The following is a 21,223-nucleotide window of genomic DNA, read 5'->3' on the forward strand; positions in this document are numbered from 1 at the left end:
ACCTGGGACTCTGGGCTTCCTCCCAGAGAAAATAACCACTAGCCGGGAAACCTCTGCACCACGGTTTCACAAAGTGCGGGCCATAAACCACCTGCTGCCAAAAATCACCGGGAGTGGTTGTCAAAAACGCGGATTTGTTGCGGCCCAAGCCTCTAGAATCACGGAGACCGAATGCCTAAGGGAGTGGCTCCGGAGTGTGCGTTTCCCACAGGCATCCCAGGTGACTCCGCTCTTTGGCGCGCAAGTTTGAGATGGGTGGGGCACCGCCCCTACCACGAGGGGCAGGACGCTCCCAATCGCCACGCTCCCTGCTGCCCGTTTTGTGCTCGAGTCGAAAGCACGCAACCCTGCAGTAGCAAACTGCCAAATCTCGTGTGCGCCCCCGCACCGCGGGAACTAGGTGCCCGCCTCTCCGCCCCACTCCCCTAACGCTGCGTCCTGCGCGCATGCGCGCCGCGCCTCCAGCTGCCCTGGTTACCGTTGGTGTTTGTGAATTCCCCGCAGCGCCTTCTTTGCTGGAGACCAGCGCCGCGGTGTTTCTGCAGCAGTTCGATACGCGCGCGCCCGCCGGCTCGCGTCACGTGGGCCAACGCTACCTCGTGGTCCTCCGCGGGCGGCTGAACCGGGAGGAAGGAGTTGCGGCCACCGCTCGCCCTCCCACTGCGCCCTAGGGCGGGCACGCGGATAAAAATGGCGAAGTGGGGGTAGCTGGCGCCGGAGCGATGGGGCGCGCTAGTGGGGCTGTCGTTGGAACCTCCTAACGTGGGCGCTGGGGTCTCCGCGGCAATTTGAAGTGGCGACCTCGGGCCGTCATCTACTAGGTCAGACCACGGACTCCGTGGGTCGCCGAGGGCCCCGCCGGGATTCGGAGGCAATGGATGAACAGAGTGTGGAGGTGAGGGGGCTTGCGGAGGTTTGTGGTTACTCTCCCCCCGCCACCCGCTGAGTGCTCTTTAATGGGGTCGCCTTGCCCTAGTCCTGTCTCTGGTAGAGCACCCTACTCCGCCGCTGCCGCTGTGGAGAGGGCTGTCCAGGTGCTAAGCACGCCGTGCTGCCTATGCAGCCCTCTGGTCCCTGCGCTCTGACCGTTCCCGCAGTCAGGTGGTGCGTATCCTGGCGTTTTCAGGTTGTCTCCGCGGGTACTCAGTCCCCACAGGGTTTTTGCAAACTACAGCCTGTGCAGAGCAAAACTGCAAATTCATTAGATGGACGTGCCCTACCACTCGCAACCAGTTCTGGCGAGTTCCTGCGCGGATCCAGATCTCCCTCCGAGTGTATGATCATTCCTCCCAGCGGTACATTTTGTAGACTTTTGCCCTTCCTGTGAATGAGAATATATATTTTTACTATCTTAACTTGGCTATAGGTTGTCAGAACAACTTATTCTTTTTATATGACACTTGGAAGCTGTGATTTAAAATGGTTGGGATATCTACGTAAAGACTAGGAATATTAAAAAACGGATTGGTTATTGGACATAATTGTATAATGTCTAATTTTGAACCTTCCAAATATTAAATAGATCTTTGCTTTTTAGTAAGGGCAGCGATGGTCCAGGGCACTCCACTTGAAACTAGTTCACCCAATGGCCTTATTGTCCACCCCCACGTCGCCGCCCCCCATCTGCCACTGCACCTCACAGGTTCTTTCTGGCCCTGCAGAATCATGATTTGACTCGAGTAATTTTCTTCTTGATTCTTCATGTGAAGGTATTATAAAGGTTTGATAACTTTACCTTGGTTCTAGGAGAGTCTAATTCTCCTGGAACGGAGTAAAAATAAATGAGTACTGTAATAGTAAACTTAAAATACTTAATAACCTATAATTATATGTTTTCTTGTCAGTTACTTCCTAAACTGATGCATAGGAGGCTTCTTGCAAAGAAACTACTGTTTCTTCTATTTACATGATCTTTTTTCTTCCTGAAGCATTGGTAGAGCAACCACCAAAATTCTCTATAGCGGCAGAATCTCAGGCTCAAATGAGTAGCTACTTCTTTGCAGCATCAGGGCAGAAGTTTAGGTTTCTGGATTCTGAGTTCGTTTCTTTCTTGATCAAAGTACACTGGTATTAAAATGTATCTCTTTTTAAAACTTTTAAAAAATTGTAAAAATAATCCATCCCCCTTGGGGAGATTGCAGAAAAAGTTAAAAGTCCATATTGTTCCTTTAATCTTAGAGTCTACTTTTTTTCCGTTAAATGCAGGCTTCCCCCCACCTCTGTATTGTTAAATAATTCAAGAAATATTTGCAGTGACTACATCGTAATTTATGTTAACTGTGATAATTTAATTAATATTTGGACATTTGGGCTAGCCAGATTCTTGCCATCATAATTAACGCTTCAGTGAAGATATATGTGTGAAAATCTGTGTGTTTGCATTTCATATCCTTTCCTTAGAATAGAAACATTGTGAAGCTTAGATGTTCTTGGATACCCTGGACCTGACTAACCAAGTCCTGATATGAACTAAGATGTTGTCGAGTGAATTACTTTAAGCATGCCTTTACTCTTGATTCAGTAGTCCAGTCTGGTGGACTTTACATCTTTTATTATTTTCAGAGCATTGCTGAAGTTTTCCGATGTTTCATTTGTATGGAGAAGTTGCGAGATGCTCGCCTGTGTCCTCATTGCTCCAAGCTTTGTTGTTTTAGCTGTATCAGGGTAAGTTGTATTTTTTTCCATTTTCTTCATTTTTTTCTTATTTTAAATTTTGTGCCCTTTTAAAATGTCTTAAATGAATATTCCTTAACAGGGAGACCATCAGTGTAGACTGTTTAGTACTGTGGAGATGAATAATCACCAAGTGATGACTGCCATGACTTGTCTGGAAACCGAAGCCCACTGTAATTTCAGTATATTTGTGTTACTAAATCACCGCACATTTAACAAGTGACTTACAAAGGGCTGGCCTGCCTCGGGTTTGAGGTTGAGGGATGTGAAGATAAATGATGAAGTGCCTGCCCTGAAGGAGTTTGAATCTAATGAGAGAATGGACTTTGTGTTTGTGTTGAAGAATGTGTGCCCTCATAAAGAGGCACTAGCAAAATACTGTGAGACTCAGAGGAGGGAGAGTTTATACTTGTTTGGTGGGTCAGACAAAAAAAAGAAAATGCTGGTAATGGGTTCAAAGGCAAAGAATAAAATCACATAATCTTATAGTTATAAGAGACTTTAGGGATGAATATAAACCAGTGACTTTAAAAGTCGAATGTAGGTTAACTGCTCAAAAAAATTATAAGGAGGCTTAACATGTAAGAACTTATTTTGGTTGTGTGTGGGGATTTGATCGCGTATCTGCAGACCACCATTGAGAACTCTCCTGTCCACATTACTCTTAGTAGATTATTTCTTTTCCTGAGAAAATCGAAGTCATCTCACATGCTTTTCACCTCAGTTTCCCTGTGGTTCCTTATTTATGCCTAAGGAGGGTAAATATCTCTTTGTGAAGAGTAGTATCTCTAATGTATAAATCATTTGCTTCTCATCACAGCTAGCAAGTGGTGGAGTTGGATGTGAACCCAGGAAGTCTGGCCCGAGAGCCTGTGGTGTTTGCCACTACACCATGTGCAGAAGGCCTGGGTTATACACCATGCTAGTTCTCCCACTCATAAACTCAGACTTAGTCTTTTTTAACCTTGTTTCCTCAGCTATAGAAGGTGGGTGATAAGAAGGTGGCATTAAGTGAGATAAACTAAAAGTAATTTAGAAAGTTTAAAAATACTATCCTCTTGTAAGGCGTTACATTGTTGTTAAACTAGCAACTAATGCATATCTTTGGTTTTTAAAAAAAATTTTATTTATTGATTTTAGAGAGGAAGAGGGGAGAGAGAGAAAAACATGGATTTGTTGTTCCCTCCTCTCACTGGAGGACAGTTTTTCATTTCTTTGAGAAAGAGAGGAAGGGAGAAAGAGGAAAACACCGATTTGTTGCCTCTTGTAGGCGCCCCACCTGGGGATTGAGCCCACAGCCTAGGTGTGTGCTCCAACCAGCATTGAACCCGCAACCTTCCCATGTACAGGATGATGCTCTAACCTGTTGAGCCACATCAGCCAGGGCCATTGGTTGGTTTCTTGGATGTGTTCTGACTGCGGATCAATCTGCAACCTTGGCGTATCCAGGCAAAGCTCCAACCAACTGAGCTACCTGACCAGGGCCTCATTGGTTGATTCTTGTACGTGCCTTGACTGGGGGATCAAACCGACAACTTTGCTGTATCTGGACAATGCTCTAACCAACTGATCTACCTGGCCAGCATTTATTTAAGTTTTATAAGTGGTGTAACTGAAGCTAGATAAATCAAGTCATTAGCCTCTATCACTGTAGTTAATTTAAGTGATAGAGCCTGGATATGGTCTCAGCCCTTTTGATGAAGGTTCAGTAGACGTATGACCTCTGGTTATTACCTTACACCTCAGTGAGTCTTCATTTCGTCATCATTACTGCTGCTTCCTCCTTTCCTTAAAGGCCTGTATTTTTTTGTTTGTTTGTTAAGATTTGATTGTATTTTTTAGAGAGAGGGGAAGGGAGGGAGAAACATCAATGTGTGAGAGAACTAATTGATTGGCTGCCTCTCACAGGTCCCCAAGTGAGGACCTGGCCCACAACCCAGGCATGTGCCCTGACTGGGAATGAAACTGGTGACCTTTTGCTTCGCAGTCTGGTGCTCAGCCCACTGAGCCACACCAGCCAGGGCGAGGCATATATTTCTTAAATATTGCTGCTGGCATTCTGTACTCTGAGGTCTCTGGGAAAATTTTATCTCCTTTAGGACATTTGATTCACTGTTGCAGGTTTAACTTTCATTTCTGTTGGGTATGGCCCCCAAATCTATTCCTTCAGCATTGACCTATAAATGTCACATCTGATTGTCCTTCCAAGCATCGTCAACTTTTTTCCAGATCAAATTCACCGTTATTTTCTCAAATTGACTTTTTTGACTTCTTTTTGTCCTGTTCTGCCAGTCAACCTTAAAATTTCTTAGACTAATGATTTTAAGTCTTGTCAATTGTCTCCTAGTGTCTCATGTCTGTCCTACTTTTCCATTCCTATTATTACCATCCTAATAGAGAAATAGAGCCGTTATTACCTCGTGCTTAGATTATTATAGTTGTCTTCTCACGGATCTCTCTGTCTGGATCTTTTCTCGCCTCCAGCCTGTTTTGGGTAATGCTGCCACACTGCTGTTTTTCAGTGACGGCATGTGTCTCCCTTCCAGGCGCCTGCGAGATTGACTGCCTGAAGGATGAAGTCCGAGAACGCTGTTACCCTTGTAGCCAGACCGTCTGGATAATGTGGTTCTAACCTTTCTAGGTTGTCTTCATTCTTGAATGCACTGCTTGCTTGTTTATTCACTAAATATTAATTGAATGCCTACTTGAAGTTAGGCATTGACTTCCAAAGGAGTTGATTTACTAGTTTGGACATAGACAAAAAATTAAGTAGATATACGTTAGATACCAATAAGCACTGTGAAGAAAATTGAAACTGAGTAAGGGTTTCGAGTGGGGACTTTGCGGAGGGCACAGGCAGGTGGTTGGTAGCTATTTTAGGTAGGGTTGTCGGGGAAGGGTCTCTCTGAGGAGATGACATTTGAGCGGAGACCAGAATGAAATGTGGGAGTGTTGTAAATATCTAAGGAGAGAAAATCCCAGACAGAGAAATTAGAAGGGGCAAAGTCCTTGAGAAAGAAATATGCTTAATGTATTGAGGAATAGCAAAGAAGCCAGTGTAGCTGGAGCAAAGTGGACAGAGGAAGAGTAAACCAAGGAGATGAGTTTAGAGATGTTGCTGAAGGCCTTAGTTAAAGACCTTGGATTTTATTTTAAGTGTGATGGTAGCCATTGAAAGCTTTTGAATGATAATGACAAAATATTTTAGAAGCTATCGCTCTGGTTACTGTGTGAAAAGTGGACTGTCAGCAGGTGGGAGAGGAAGTGAGATCAGTTAGGATGTGCTCTATTAGTGAAAGGTGAAGGGTGGTTTAGACTAGAATGGTAATAGTAGAGGGGGTGAAAAATAAGGCAATTCTGGATATGTTTTGAAGGTAGAGCTTACACATGGTATGTGAGGAGGGTTTTTTATAGCATCTGGATGAATTAATGGTATTCCATTCTGAGGTAGAAAAAACTTGGGGAGGAACAGATTTGGGTAGGCTAGAGATGTGAAAGTTTTGTTTTTAAATGTATGAAGTTTATGCCATGGCCAGGTAGCTGAGTTGGTTAGAGTGTTGTCCCGATTTTCCAAGGTTACAGGTTTGGTACCTGGTCAGGGCACATAAAAGCAGCAACCAATGAATGCATAAGTAAGTGGAACAACAAACCAGTGTTTGTCTCTATCCCTTCCCTTGCTCTAAAATCAATAAATAGAAAAACTAAGTTTAAATACATGAAGTTTGGGGAATTTATTATACATTTAACTGGAGATCTTGACCTTTGGAAATATGAATCTGGAGTTGAGGAAGGGGGCTTTAGAGAGATTGAATTGTTAGTATATAAATAGTATTTAAAGCCTGGGGTTAGTTGAGTTCCCCAGATTAACTCCTATGGGAAGAGATTTTTAGGTCTGAACTGTGGATTGCTCAACCTTCAGAGGTCAGGAGGAGGAAGATTCAGCAGATGATAAGGAAGAGCCGGGAGTGAGGCATTGCAGAATTCAAGTTAGAAACATGTTTAGAAGACGAGTAGGTTAGCTGTGTCTTATGGTTCTGGCCTGGGAATTGACCGTTGGATTTGAGAATTTGTGGGTCATCGGTGGTGACCTTGATGAGTAGTTTTAGTGGAAAGGGGGAACAAAAACTTGCTGCCAGAGTGGGAGGAGAGTGAGACAGCAAGCATGAAAAACTCAGAATTTTGTAGTAAAGGGGAGAAATAAGGCTATGGTTAGAAGGGAGATGTTGAAAGTCAACATTTTCCCCCCTTTTTGGAGAAGATTTATATCTTGCTTTGACTGAACCAGTAAACAATAATTAATGGTGCTGGAGAGATGGGAATGACGACAGGAGCAAAGTCCTTGAAAAGCTGGGCACTCCACCCAACCAAATTGTAATATTGTTCATTTCAATGTCTTCCCTTCTCTTTCATCCCATCTCTGTTCATTTGACCATGGAAATTTAACTGCTTATGAAAGTACAGAGACTTGTGTCATTGAATAAAACAAGCTAAGGTCCAGACCCTTGAGTAAACGTGTCCAAAGTTCCCTAGTAGTTGGTGACCAGGACTGGACTCCCATTCCAGTTCTCTACCCAGGACTGGTGCCTACACACACCCCCGCCCCCCACTCCCCCGCCCCCAAAAGGTGGTAACATTGTCTTATGTTTTCATGCTAGGTCTCCTTTAATTACCTAACTACACTTAGTTGATTCTGTATTAGTACTTGTTCCCTTTTTTTTTGGATTTAAACCCCCTTTTTTGTCCCCGCAATTCTCGTTTTGTTTTCTTGATTTTTTCAGCATAAGTAGCACTTTTATGTTTGCCTATAATTATTTACGTTCTTTTGTTTCTAATTTTGCAGCCTTTTAAAAAAATTAGGTATAATTGGCATACAATAAACTGCACATATCTAAAGTGTGTGGTTTGGTAAGTTTGACAAATGTATATACCTGAGAAACCATCACCACGGTTGAGATAGTGAAAATACCTGCATTCCTCCAAAGTTTCTTCGTGCCTTTTGGTAATGCCTCCTTCTGCTTGTCTTGTTCCCAGGCAGCCACTGATTTGCTTTCTGTCACTACAGACGAGTTTGGATTTTCTGGAAGTTTATACAAATGGAATCTTAGAATATGTACTCTCATGCATATGTTTTTTTGTTTTTTGCTTTTTTTCTCAGCAGAATTACTTGATATTTACATCACATGTGTCAATAGTAGTAGCATTATATTGTATGTATGTGCCATAATTTGTTTATGCACTCACCTGTTCTTGTTTTTTTGTTTTAAATGAGGTGTAATTGACATACAAAACATTAGTTTCAGATGTACAACACATTTCTACATTTGAGATTTGTATATGTTGCAAAATGATAATTACACTAAGTCTCGGTAACATCTGTCACCATACATAGTCACACAAATTTTTTCTCGTGATGGGGACTTTTAAGATCTGTTCTGTTAGCAGTTTACAAGTCTGCAGTGTAGTGCTACAAACTATAGTTACCATACTCTGCACATTCAGTTCTTGATGAACACATGGGTTGCTTTTAGTTTTTTGGCATTTACATAGAAAACTGCTATGAACATATATACCAGTCTTCAAATGGACTTAAGTTTTCATTTCTCTTGGGTAAATAATGAGGAATGGAATGTCTAGATCATATGGTAGGTGTATGCTTAACTTTTTAACAAATTGTTAGGCTGTCTTCTAAAATAGTTGTATCATTTCACGTTCTCACCAGCAGTTTATGAGAGTTCAGTCCTTCCACGTTAATGTCAACACTTGGTGTTTCCAGTCTTGAATTTTAGCCATTCTCAGGTATGTAGTGGTACCTCAGCTTTCCCCTCAAGATCAGGAAGACACGGATGCCTACTTTTATTACTTCTGTCCAGTACCTTCTCTCCCAACCCCTGGAAGCCACTATTTTTTCTGTCTCTACGAATTGGACTAGTCTTAAGTACCTCATATAAGTGCAGTTGTACAATATTTGTCCCCTTGTATTTACTCCTGGGCTCTCTATTGGTCTATGTATCTCTCCTTATGTGAGTACAAAAGTGTTTTGATTACTGTAGCTTTGCAGTAAATTGAAATCAGGAAATTCGACATAGTTTTGGCTATTTGGGGTCCCTTGAGATTCTTTTATTTTTCTTGCTCTGTCTGCAATTTTCAGTATTATATTGATTAGAAGTGTTGAAAGCAGGTATCCTTGTCTTTTCCCTGATCTTAAGGGGAAAGTTTTCAGTCTTTAACCATTGAAGATGATGTTTGCTGTTGGTTTTTTAAATAAAGGGCTTATTAAGTTGAGAGAGTTCCCTTCTATTTCTTGAGTGTTTTTATCATGAAAGGATACTGGATTTAGTCAGAGGCCTTTTTGTATCAATTGAGATGATCAAATGTCTTTTTTCCTTCATTTTATTGTGTGGTGTATTACACTGAATGATTTTTGTATGTTGAACGGTCCGTGAGTTTCAGGAATGAATTCCAGGTGGTTGTGGTGTATAATCAAGGAGACTTGAGCTCAGTCACTTGTGTAGTGTCCTGTGGTTAGTACGTGCCAGAACTAAGAATCAGACTGAAGTCTGAATGCTATCTGAAGCTTGTGATTCTTCCACTTAACGGAGAGAAATGAATTATTTAGTTGAATGTGGAGGAAATGGTGTAAAGACTTTTTTTAAATATTGTGGATTAATACTGTTCACTGGTTTGTTCTTGCCTTTGGTTTTGGTTTTGGAGAAACATTGTTTTTCCCAGAGTATTAAAATTGCCATATTTATTTTATTATTTATTTTTTAAAGATTTTATTTATTTAGCCCTGGCTGGTGTGGCTCAGTGGGTTGAGCGCTGGCCTGCAAACCAAAAGATCACAGGTTCTATTCCCAGTGAGGGCACACGCCTGGGTTGCGGTCCAGGTCCCCTATAGGGGGCATGCAAGAGGCAACCACACATTGATGTTTCTCTCCCTCTCTTCCTCCCTTCCCCTCTGCCTATAAATCAATCGATCAATCAATCAATCTTTAAAAAATGTAGTATGATTGTGCTGTTACAGCTGTCCCAGTTTTTCTCCCTTTGTCCCTTTCCACCCAGCTGCCCCCACTCCCCTCAGGCAGTCCACCACCTTTGTTCATGTCCGTGAGTCATGCATGTAAGTTCTTCAGCTACTCCGTTTCCTGTACTGTACTTTACATTCCCATGGCTTTTCCGTGAATACCAATTTTTACTTCTTAATCCCCTCACCTCTTCACCTCTTCACCCATTCTCCCAAACCTCCGCTCATCTGTCAACCATCAAAACACTCTTTGTATCCATCATTCTGTCTCTGTTCTTTTTCTTTGCTTTGTTTTTTAGATTCAGTTGTTGATAGGTTTGTATTTTTTGCCATTTTATTATTCATAGTTCTGATCTTCTTTTTCTTAAATAAGTCCCTTTAACATTTCGTATAATAATGGTTTGGTGATGATGAACTCCTTTAGTTTTTTCTTGTCTGGGAAGCTCTTTATCTGCCCTTTGATTCTACATGATAGCTTTGCTGGGTAGACTTAGCATCTCCTTTGTATGTGGTGTGATACTGCTCCCTATCCAGTAATAATTAAATCAATTAAATTAATAGCATTTGAGATTTAGTGGAGACATTTTATAATTAAAAGATTTTGTAAAACCTTTTTTTACAATTATGAGGAAACAAAGTTATGTACATGTTTAAGTTACTGAACTGTAGAACTCATAAGACAAAAGGGTTTACTATATTGCTTATTCATATGTTAGGTCTAATTTATATGTGCATAATGTATGTACTTCAAAATTAGATTGCTTTTCTAAAAAGGAATTTAGTAGTACCTTAAAGTTCCTTGGGGTTTAGTTAGAAGGACATCATCCCTGTGGGTTATGTGTGGAGATAACAGTGACAGTATCGTTATTTTTGTGAAGATTATGCACATCTTCCCTGTGAGATCCAAGTGGTCTCCTAGGGTTGCTTCCTTTCCTGCCAGAGAATAGCTTCGTAACTATTGTGGAATGGTTCGATTCCTTGGGAGTTTGTCCTGGTCACAATGGCAATGAGAAGAGGGTTGTTAACTGTTCCTACAGTATAACTACATAATTAATGCAGGCACTGGAGAGTTAAACTCATTAAATTTGGTATGTAAGTATTCAATATATACAAATTAAAGCAGTGGTGTTTCTATAATCAAAATCTAATTTTTTATGTTTGTTTTTTTGCCTCCTCAGCGCTGGCTGACAGAGCAGAGAGCTCAATGTCCTCATTGCCGGTAATTGTTTTGCTGTGATTATTTGTGAATTTGGAAAATAATAAGTGGTGGAGTTGGTGTGTGCCAGAGCGTTAATAAAATTCTTTCTGCAATCTGCTGCGTTTCTCCTCTTTGTAAATACAGCTGAAAAGAAATCTTCTAGATAGAGCAGTGCAGACGAATTTATTTGACTTAGACTTATGTAGAACGCATTGCGTTACCTCCTTTTAGAAAATCCTGTGTAACTTATCTTAACCTTTTATTTTTTTTTTTAAAGATTTTATTTATTTTTTTTTTGGAGGGGGGAGACAGGGAGAGAAATGTCCGTGTGGTTGCGCCCCCAGCCGGGGACCTGGCCCGCGACCCAGGCCTGCGCCCTCACCAGGAGAAATTGAACTGGTGACTATTTGGCTCTCAGGCCGATGCTCAATCCACTGAGCCATATCAGCCAGGGCCCTTTTATTCTGCTAACTTACTTTTTATAATGAGAAAAAAAAATAAACAGTTTCTGGTTTAAAAATCTTGATAGTATAGGTAAATATAAAATAAAAAGTCTTCTGATTCTGTTTCTCCCTTCCTAATCTTTTCATGAAGTAACACTTTCAGATGAAATTGTTGGGTTTGGTATCTATTCTAAACAGTTTTCTATGTATATACTGATACATATGTATATACAATTGTTTTTTTACAACACAAATGAGAAAATACTGTTTTGCTTCTTGATTTTAAATGAAAAACGGTACCTTCGTTGATGTACATGTGTCATTCAAAAAAATGTTTAAATAGCCCTGGCTGGTGTGGCTCAGTGGATTGAGTGCCTGCCTGCAAACCAAAGGGTCACTACTGGTTCAATTCCCAGTCAGGGCACATGCCTGGGTTGCAGGCCAGGTCCCTAGTGGGGGACGTGCGAGAGGCAACCACACACTGATGCTTCTTTCCCTCTCTTTCTCCCTCACCTACCCTCCCTCTAAAAAAAAAATCTTTTTTTTTTGATGTTTTAAAAAAATTTTATTGTTACTCAATTACAGCTGTCTGCATTTTCTTAAAAATAAAATCTTTTAAAAAATGTTTATTATGTGACCATACATTGATTTATTTATGTTTATATTGAGAGACATTTAGATTGTTTCCACTTTGGGTTATTTCAAATAATGATGCCAGACCACTCTGAAGGATAGTTTTTTTTACCATGTTGCATTCCTAATAAAAGATATGAATGTTCCTTTTCCTCACATTCCTATGAATACTGTCTATTACCAATATAATTTTTTAAAATTACTCATTTTTAGCGAGTGGGAAAGGGAGGGAGAAAGAGAAGGTGAGAAACATCAGTGTGAGAGAGAAACATTGATCGGTTTCCTCTCTCAAGTGCCCTGACTGGGGACCGAACTTGCAACCTAGCAGAGTGGCATCGAACTGGTGACCTTTCACTTTGTGGGACGATGCCAAACCAGTTGAGCCACACCAGTCAGGGCAATCTGTCATTTTTTTTTCATTCTGCTAAGTGAAAAATTGTATCTCATATTTAATGATTTTTAAAAAAATGTTTAAAACTGAGCATCTTTAGAAAAATTTTTAGACATTTATATTTCTTTTATCTTAAACTATCTCTTCACATCTTCTGCCAGTTTTTCTTCATGTATTTTTTAAGAACTGCACTGTCAAATAGAACTCTCTGTAATGATGGAAACGTTTTACAACATTGCTGTCCACTTCGTTAGCTACATGTGGCAATTGAGCACTTCAGATATGTCTGGTGGAACTAATGAAATTTTATTTTTATTTTAATTAATTTGAATTTTATTATATTTCAATTAATTATCCTCACCTGAGGGCATTTTTCATTGCTTTTAGAGAGAGAGGACGGGAGAGAGAGAAAGAAAGAAAAGGAGGGAGGGAGAGAGAAGGAAACGTCGATGTTGAAAACATCAGTTGGTTGGTTGCCTTCTCATACGTGTCCTGACCAGGGATTGAACCTTAAACCTAAGTCTGTGCCCTGACTGGAAATTGACCCTGCCACCTTTCAGTGTATGGGATGATGCTCCAGCCAACTGAGCCACATTGGCCAGGTCTAATTTGAATTTGTTTAGACTAAAGAATTAAGAATTCAATCTGTAGTCTGAATTGTCAATATTTCTTGTTTAGTTTTTTTTTGAAAATGATAACATCGACAAAAATAAGTTGCGATACATAGTTTTGTTGTATCTTTGTTATTGTAATAGTAATATAGCATGAATGTGATTGTGAGCTCTATTTTGAGGAATGTGTTTTCTTAATTGATATTTTTTTTCTAACTTTATTGAGATACACTGTAATTGAAAAAATTACAGAATATTTAAAGTTATGATTTGATACATATATACATTGTGAAAGGGTTCCCTTCCATCAAGTTAATTAACACAGCCATGACCTCACATATTTGCATTTAGGATGTGTTTATTTTGGAAAATAATCTCAAATTCTTTAGTTAAAATGTGTGTATATTTCTTCTCTCCAGTGCTCCACTCCAGCTACGAGAACTAGTGAACTGTCGTTGGGCAGAGGAAGTAACACAGCAGCTTGATACTCTTCAACTCTGTAGTCTCACCAAACATGAAGAAAATGAAAAGGACAAGTATGTCCTCACTTTCTCTGTTTAAGTATTTAATAGGTTTTCTTTTATGTTATTTTAATAAAACAATTGAAGGACTTATTTTTAAAGATTTTATTTTTACTTTTAGAGAGAGGGGATGGGAGGGAGAAAGAGAGGGAGAGAAACATCAGTGTGCAAGAGATATATCAAGTGGTTGCCTCTTACACGCCCCCCAACTGGGGACCTGGCCCGAAACCAAGCCATGTACCCTGACCAGGAATCAAACCAGCGACCTTTTAGTTCACAGGCTAGTGCTCAATCCACTGAGCCACACCAGCCAGGTTTGTTTTGTTTTTTTAGTTTTGTAGGTGGACACATTTTTCTCCTGACTCTCTCTTTAAAGGCAAGAAAAAACTTAAAAAAATTTTTTTTATTGTAGCAAAATACACATAACATAAAATTTACTATTTTCACCATTTTTAAGTGTACAGTGCAGTAGTGATAAGTATGTTCACATTGTCACACAATCTCTCCCGAGGCTGCGGTAACAGAATAGCACAGACTGGGTGGCTTAAACAGTATGTTTACTTATAGTTTTAGAGGTTGGAAGGAAGTCCAAGGTCAAGGTATTATGTTTGGTTTCTGGTGAGACCTCTCTCCTTGACTTAGATAAGGCTTTTTCTCTCTGTGTCCGCCCGAGGCCTTTTCACTATGTGTATACACCTCTGGCATCTTCCTTTTCTTGTCAGGACAGCAGTCCTGTTGGGTTGGGCCTTCACTCTTATGGCCTCATTTAACATCCTTAAAGGCCTATTTCAAGGAGCACGTATAAAGGACCCATGGACAAGGCCAATAGGGGGAGGAAACAAGGTGGGGCAGGGGGAAGTGGTGGTGGGAAAATGGACACAATTCTATTCGAACAATAATAAAAAAAGATTTTAAAAAAGGAAATATGTTTTAATAGCTTAAGCAGAAAAAATTAAAGGAGTTGGTCTCACCAAAGTTAAAAGCACGTGATGTTAATTTAGCTGCTTTATATGTGTCACTTTGGAGCAGCACTGTCCAACAGAAATGTGATGTATGCCACGTATGTAATTTTAAGTTGTCTAGTAGCCACATTAAAAAAATAAAAAGAACTGAGTGAAAAAAGAGGCCCTGTTTCTTAGAACAGTTACATTAGGACTTGCAACAAATAAATTGGGCAGTGGGGGGTGGGGTGGTATGCAGTTTAGTTTATTACCAGGTCCATCTTCATTCTTTTGCAAGTAGATATCCAACTTAAGGGAAAACTTTTTATTTTACTTTCTTAAATGTGGAACACTTCACAAGTTTGCGTGTCATCCTGGCACAGGGGCCGTGCGAATCTCTATCATTCCAGTTTTAGTGTATATGCTGCCAAAACGAGCGTGGGAAAACTTAAAAATTGAGTCCTTTTTTCATGAGGATCTGCAGTTACTTCATGCACTTGATCACGTCTTGATTATTGTTAGCATTGGCCACGTTTAGAAAAAGTATTAGTGTGTGCATGTAATCTCACATAATCTGATTTGCCCAAAAATGTAGGAGTAGGCTAGAATTTATCATCTATAGCAGCGATTTTCAACTGATGTGCCACGGCACACTGGTGTGCTGCAAAAACGTTTAAAACATGCACCTGACTATTTAGTCAGGGGCACTGGCTTCTTTCCCTTGGATTGTCAAATAAAATGACAATAGCCAACACAATAATAGCTATTCGGTGTGAATGAATAAAAATTAGAACTATTGTTTTTTATCAGATCAGCAAAAAATGGATTATTTCGTGTGCCACAGAATTTTAGTAATTAATGTATGTATGCCGTGAGATGAAAAAGATTGAAAATCGCTGATCTGTAGTGATGCTAGGAAATGATGCCATATTTGTACTTTATTCAGAAACTGTTCTGCATTTTTCATGTGATTCTAAGTTCTTATAGATGAATGAAAATAGTACTTTTAAAAAACTGTTCTAATTTAATTATTTAGGTTAGTTTACAGAAGCCATGGAATACATTTTATATTGTTTTCTGAGATATAATTGTTTAAAATGACCAGCTTTCCCAAACTTAGGAATTTGTTGAGGTAATTATGTTCCAATATTAATTTATTTAATTTATAACTGTACTTTTTTTCATAACATGTAGATGTGAAAATCACCATGAAAAACTTAGTGTATTTTGCTGGACTTGTAAGAAGTGTATCTGCCATCAGTGTGCACTTTGGGGAGGAATGGTGAGCGGAACAAATTCAGCGTATTGTTTTTAGAGACTAGAAAGCACTGAAGTAGTTGCTTGATTTAGGTGCAAAATGTTTTACTGCTTATAGAATAAAATTAAATGATTCTGCTTTATAACAGACAGTGTCATTCCTTCTGGTATTCAAAAAAAAACATCTTTTGTGGGAGGTTTTGACATTGGATGTGTATTCCTTGAATAAATATTTTCATTGTAAACCTATAAAGTGTATATCCATCTGCACATCTTTTGATTTTTTGTTTGTTTGTTTACTAAAGGTCCGTTGATCTCATGTCCTGGCCACAGTTTCCCATTTTGGTTTATTTAAAGTAGAAAACAACTTTGAAAAATATGAAAATGTGAATGCCAACATCTAGATCTTATGACTTGTTTTTTAATATTTTTATTTTTTCCAATCTAATTTAAATCTAGGTTTGTTTTTTTTTAACTTTTTCTTTTTTAAAGCTTTTATTTTTTTAGAGAGGAGAAGGGATGGAGAAAGAGAGGGAGAGAAATATCAAATATGTGGTTGCTTCTCACACACTTAGTGGGTGGGGACCTAGTCCACAACCCAGGCATGTGTCCTGGAATCGAACCAGTGACCCTTTGGTTTGCAGGCTGGCACTCAGTCCAATGAGCCACACCAGCCAGGGCTAAATTTAGTTTTTTAAGGCTACCTACTTTTATCGTCTAAAACATTCAAGTTTTCCTAGAAGTAGCTTTTTATTTTATATTTGTGTTCTATTGTTTAATTATTATTGTTACTTATAGTAGTAAGTACAATAGACATAAATAGGTTTGAGAATAAACAATAGATTCTTGGCAGGGGAAGTTAGTCGTAGTGGGAGCAGGAGTGGTTAGACATGTAGAAGTGCCTGTTAGCAGTGAGAATTAATCATTCTTTGGTCACCAGCATATTTCAGAGAGAGAATGGCATGCAAGTTAGTTGAGTAGAGCTCCGCTAAGAGAGCTTTCTGCTGGAATTTGAATACTCCTGTGCTGACTAGAAAAAATTCATTTCCCACAATTTAGTACTTTAAATAAACGGTTTTTGTAAGAAGCAATGGAAACATTTTTTCCATATTTTAAGTGGGTGTGCAAAAACCCCATCTTTTTTCTTAGAAACCATGGCTGGGTATTTTGGTTGAACAAGACAAATTATGTTACAGGAAATTTCTTATAATAGGAATTTAAGTTCTGTTTACCAGTCCAGAGAGTTATAAATTACAATACTAAAATTGGATAGGAAATTGATTTTAGGTTGTCAACTCCAAAAAAATTTTTTTTAACATAGCTGGCTTTGTAAGGCTAATTTGTGTGGGCCTTCTGTTTCTGCAGAAACTCGGGTAGGAGGAGTAGGTTCACTGCTTTTGCTTGTAGCGTACCATGGGTCTTTCTCTCAAGTGTCTTTTTAATTTATTCAGTTGTGCTAGAGACTGGATATTCAGTGATTTAAGCAACTTCTGGCTTAATAAAGTACAGGCAGCCAAAAAGATAAAATTCATTTGAAAATATTTACTAGTTCATTAGCGTTCATAGAGTGTTAATAAAGGAATGTAAATGCAGGTGAGATATATGCAAATGTTCTAAAGTTACTCTTATTAATTTAAATAGCACGGTGGACATACCTTTAAACCTTTGGCGGAAATCTACGAGCAGCATGTTACTAAAGTGAATGAGGAGGTAGCCAAACTTCGTCGGCGTCTCATGGAACTAATTAGCTTAGTTCAAGAAGTGGTAAGACTACTACTAAAGATCATTATCCCTTTTATAGTCTGTACTGTGTGATTTATTTTTTCATAATGTAAATCAGATGTTGAAATTAAGATTTGAAAATTTGATTGGATATATTTATAGTCAAGTATCACCAACTTCAAACTAGCTGAGGAATTTGAATCCAGATCTCTGGCCTCTTCTACATTTGGAACCAGGGAATTGCCTCTGACACAGAAATGGAGAATCAATTAGTTAAATAAGCATGTTTTGTTATAGAATCAATACTGACTTTTAGAAAGTCATTAAGTCATTCATCCTTTGGACCCGGCTTTTAGGAGTTTCTGTTACCAAGGATTGAATTATATCTGATGTCCAGAATTAGAAACCAGCAGAATTGAAAGAGTAATATAAAATAGTACTCTTCAGATGCTGTATGGATGGGTCAAATAGTTTTGATGAGCTATTTACCATTTATATACAATAAGCTTCGAACATTTAAATACTAAATGTACTTTTGGAATGTATTTTGTTTAAAGGTGTCAGAATGTAATTGTTATTAATGAGGTTTGAGGACCATTCCTAACTTAGGGTGTCTTCTTTATTTTACCCCCTCAGGAATAAAAATTCAGATCATTATTTATAACCTGGGGGGGGCTCATTCAGAATGTAGTGTTTTTGAGTTGTATGTATGCTATCTACAAAATCATGTGGGATATAAACAAGTGCTTGGTGTCTGTTTGGCCTTTAACTACCTTTCATTTTATTATTTTCTCTGTAATGTTGCATTTTGGTCATTAAGGAGGGTGTTCTAGGTTGAGATTCTCACTGCTGGTATTTATAATAATAGTAAGTATAGGAAATGCTGCTTTTTATTTTCTGAGGTATGCTATTGTAAATTTCATATGTGCTCTGCAATCTTTTTTTGGAAATCTATTTTTCTTCTGAGTAAAATGAAAAACCTTGTAAACTAGAGTGAGTACACACGGTTTTAAATTTTTGTAAATGTATTTTAGGATTTTGCATGATGTGAACTGGCTTTGGTATACTTTTGTTTTCAAATAGTAGTTTCTTTTTTTTAAAAAAAAATTATTTATTTTTAGAGAGGAAGGGAGGGAGAGAGAAGGGGAGAAACATTGAGGTGAGAGAGAAATGTCAGTTGGTTGCCTCTTGTATGTACCTCAACTGGGGTTGGAACACACAACCTGCACATGTGCCCTGACCTGTGTTGAACCAGCAACAACACCCAACCAACTAAGCCATACTGGTCAGGGCTCAGATGGTGGTTTGTTATCAGAGATACAACTGGGGCTCTGAGTATGTGTCCTGTATAAGTTACCTAAACCAATTTTTATAATTATATACCTTTATTCATTGTTTATTAATCTATCAATTATTTATTTTATTTATTTTTAAAAACTTTTTTATTCAGCTCAATGTATACAATGTCTTTAAAGCCATGAGTTTCCTGTGATATATGAACAATAAAAAGTATGGGCTTAAAATTTTTAAAAAGGAACCCAATTGACCTTAAGAATAACTGCAGTGATTACTTTAATGTCTGTTTGCTTCTGTTGTAAAAATTCTTCAATTAGAATTTTTTTACCTGTTTATTTTCTAGGAAAGAAATGTAGAAGCTGTAAGAAATGCAAAAGATGAGCGTGTCCGGGAAATCAGGAATGCAGTAGAGATGATGATTGCTCGGCTAGACACACAGCTGAAGAACAAGCTCATAACACTGATGGGTGAGTGGTTTTCTGTGCTGCTGGGGTCCCTGGTGCTTCGGGTCTTCCTGAGGTTCAGTCTTTGAAGAGAAAGGCTTGGTGAGTTGCTTAGGCTAGCACAAGATTGGTTTAAGAAATGAAAGTTCCTCCTATTAAGTGTTCCCTCATTCAAAAACAGTATTCCAAATTAATGTAACTTCTGCTAGCCGCACAAGGCATGCTTCCAGCTTTTCAGATTTTGTGATTTAAAAAGAAAATGGCCTGATTAGGCAAGTATGCCTATCGTGCTGACTTTTTTTAACGTGTCAAGCAGTTTCTTTCTTTCTTTCTTTGATAATTTCTCTGTGTTTCTAGTTTCTTGAGACTATTTTCCTTTGGGAGGATTCTTTTTTTACAAGTTATGTTCAAAGACCATACCTTTTGCTGACATTTAACCTAAATATATGTCCAACTTACTACATTCTTTTTAAGCCACAGTTAAATTTGGGAGGGGGAATTATTTCAGAATAGTTGACTGAGTAAAAAATTTACTTTTCTAGATTTTTATAGTCCTTTTGAATAGTCAAAAATCCTATAAGAGGATTACTTTCTTTACAAAGTACATTGTCATTATATATTTCTTAGAGAATTTAATAGACCTAAATTGCATTTTGCTTAAAGTGGAAGAGTTGGCTCTGAAATCCTCTTGTCAAAGCTGCTGCAGTATTAAATTCAGCCTCCTAAACCTCTGGAGAAGATTTTAGGGCAGCTGTAATGAAGTTTTGCTTTCCTAAAATTGATTCCTTGTTACTGAATGTATTTAATGAAAGTTAATTTCATTCTTAAACCGATAATGAGCCTGAGTGTTGGTGTTTTGCTATTTTTAAATAGGTCAGAAGACTTCTCTAACGCAAGAAACGGAACTTTTAGAATCCTTACTTCAGGAGGTAGAGCACCAGGTAATGAAATATTAAATGTAATAAAGTCTTTACCCTTTTTTGTCTATATACATTAAAAATTTTTTAATAGAGATTATAGAAAATCAAAAGATCTGTTGATATATGTGCTGTACTGGGGATTTTTATGAAATAACATTTAGCTGATTTTTCTTAAGTTTTCTCCATCATGTTTGGGAACTAGATAAAATTAAGATTTATTGTTTTGTAAGGATGGAATTATTTTACTGGGAATAGAGCACAGGATCTAAATCTATAAAAGATTAAAATCTTCTGACATTGTGATTTAAATGGTGCCTTTTGAGATAGAATGATATTGCCAGTTACTTATATATGGTGATTCTTATCCTAAAATTAGGATTTTTAATTAAGGAAATTTTAGTTAAGCACCAAATAAATAGCAGGCATTGTTTTAGATGCTTGGAACACAGCAGTGGACAAAATGGAAAAATATCTGTCGCCAAAGAGTTTATATTTTAGATTGCAGATAGGTAGGTGTGAAGTGTATAGTGAATGAATAAATAAAATGCGTAGTGTTAAATAGTTATTTGACATATACTCATTTGCCTTTTTTTAAAAACATATTATCCTTGTGAAGGGGCCAAGCTAATCTCTAACATTCAAATTTTAGTATATGTGCTGCCAGGTGAGCACTGTATTCATGTCTTGAATTTGGTTTTTGGAATTTTTAAATTCCTCTCCATGCCTGATGCATAGCTATCTCCTGGGATTGTTATATTAATTATCATCCTAGGGATTTCCTTTACTTCTGTCTTGGGTTGAATCCCATTTCCTGATTCCCATGACTTTTACTCTCTTGGCTTACTCATTTGTTTTGGTATTATACTTCCTCTTGCAGCTTTCCTGAAAGGATAATTAGAATAAATTTTTTAAGACTGTCTGAAACTAATTTGTATTCAGTCTTTACTATTGATTGACAGTTTGGCTGGTAGCATTCAGTATATACATATTTATTTAAATGTTCTTGTTTTTCTCTTCAGTACTCCCACTCATAATTGTGCATGTTGTTCCGCTGGCCCAGAGACTTTATTTTGTCCCTCCAGAGAATTAAGCCAGCAACCTTCTACTAAATTGACACGAGATATTCAAACCAGGTGAAGTAAGGGCAGGG

At 38.3% G+C, this 21,223-nt stretch overlaps 1 protein-coding gene, 1 non-coding gene and 1 pseudogene across 2 annotated transcripts in view; 1 reads left to right on the forward strand and 2 right to left on the reverse strand.

Moving 5' to 3' along the window:
- The first annotated feature begins 489 nt into the window (after positions 1 to 489).
- The window catches only part of TRIM37 (tripartite motif containing 37), an 87,716-nt gene continuing 66,982 nt past the window's right edge, over positions 490 to 21,223 (forward strand). The window contains exons 1-8 of the mRNA XM_024573289.3: positions 490 to 895; positions 2,563 to 2,664; positions 10,876 to 10,916; positions 13,393 to 13,509; positions 15,630 to 15,717; positions 17,334 to 17,456; positions 19,054 to 19,177; positions 20,027 to 20,094. Coding sequence (XP_024429057.2) covers positions 875 to 895; positions 2,563 to 2,664; positions 10,876 to 10,916; positions 13,393 to 13,509; positions 15,630 to 15,717; positions 17,334 to 17,456; positions 19,054 to 19,177; positions 20,027 to 20,094 — 684 coding nt within the window. The 5' untranslated portion in view covers positions 490 to 874. The remainder of the gene's footprint in view (positions 896 to 2,562; positions 2,665 to 10,875; positions 10,917 to 13,392; positions 13,510 to 15,629; positions 15,718 to 17,333; positions 17,457 to 19,053; positions 19,178 to 20,026; positions 20,095 to 21,223) is intronic.
- LOC112316614 (U6 spliceosomal RNA) lies at positions 14,774 to 14,875 on the reverse strand. The gene has a single exon (XR_002976017.1). It is a non-coding gene; the product is annotated as a U6 spliceosomal RNA (small nuclear RNA).
- LOC112316618 (U6 spliceosomal RNA) lies at positions 20,645 to 20,745 on the reverse strand (annotated as a pseudogene).

This window comes from Desmodus rotundus, chromosome 9 (assembly GCF_022682495.2).
Source record: "Desmodus rotundus isolate HL8 chromosome 9, HLdesRot8A.1, whole genome shotgun sequence".
NCBI lineage: Eukaryota > Metazoa > Chordata > Mammalia > Chiroptera > Phyllostomidae > Desmodus > Desmodus rotundus.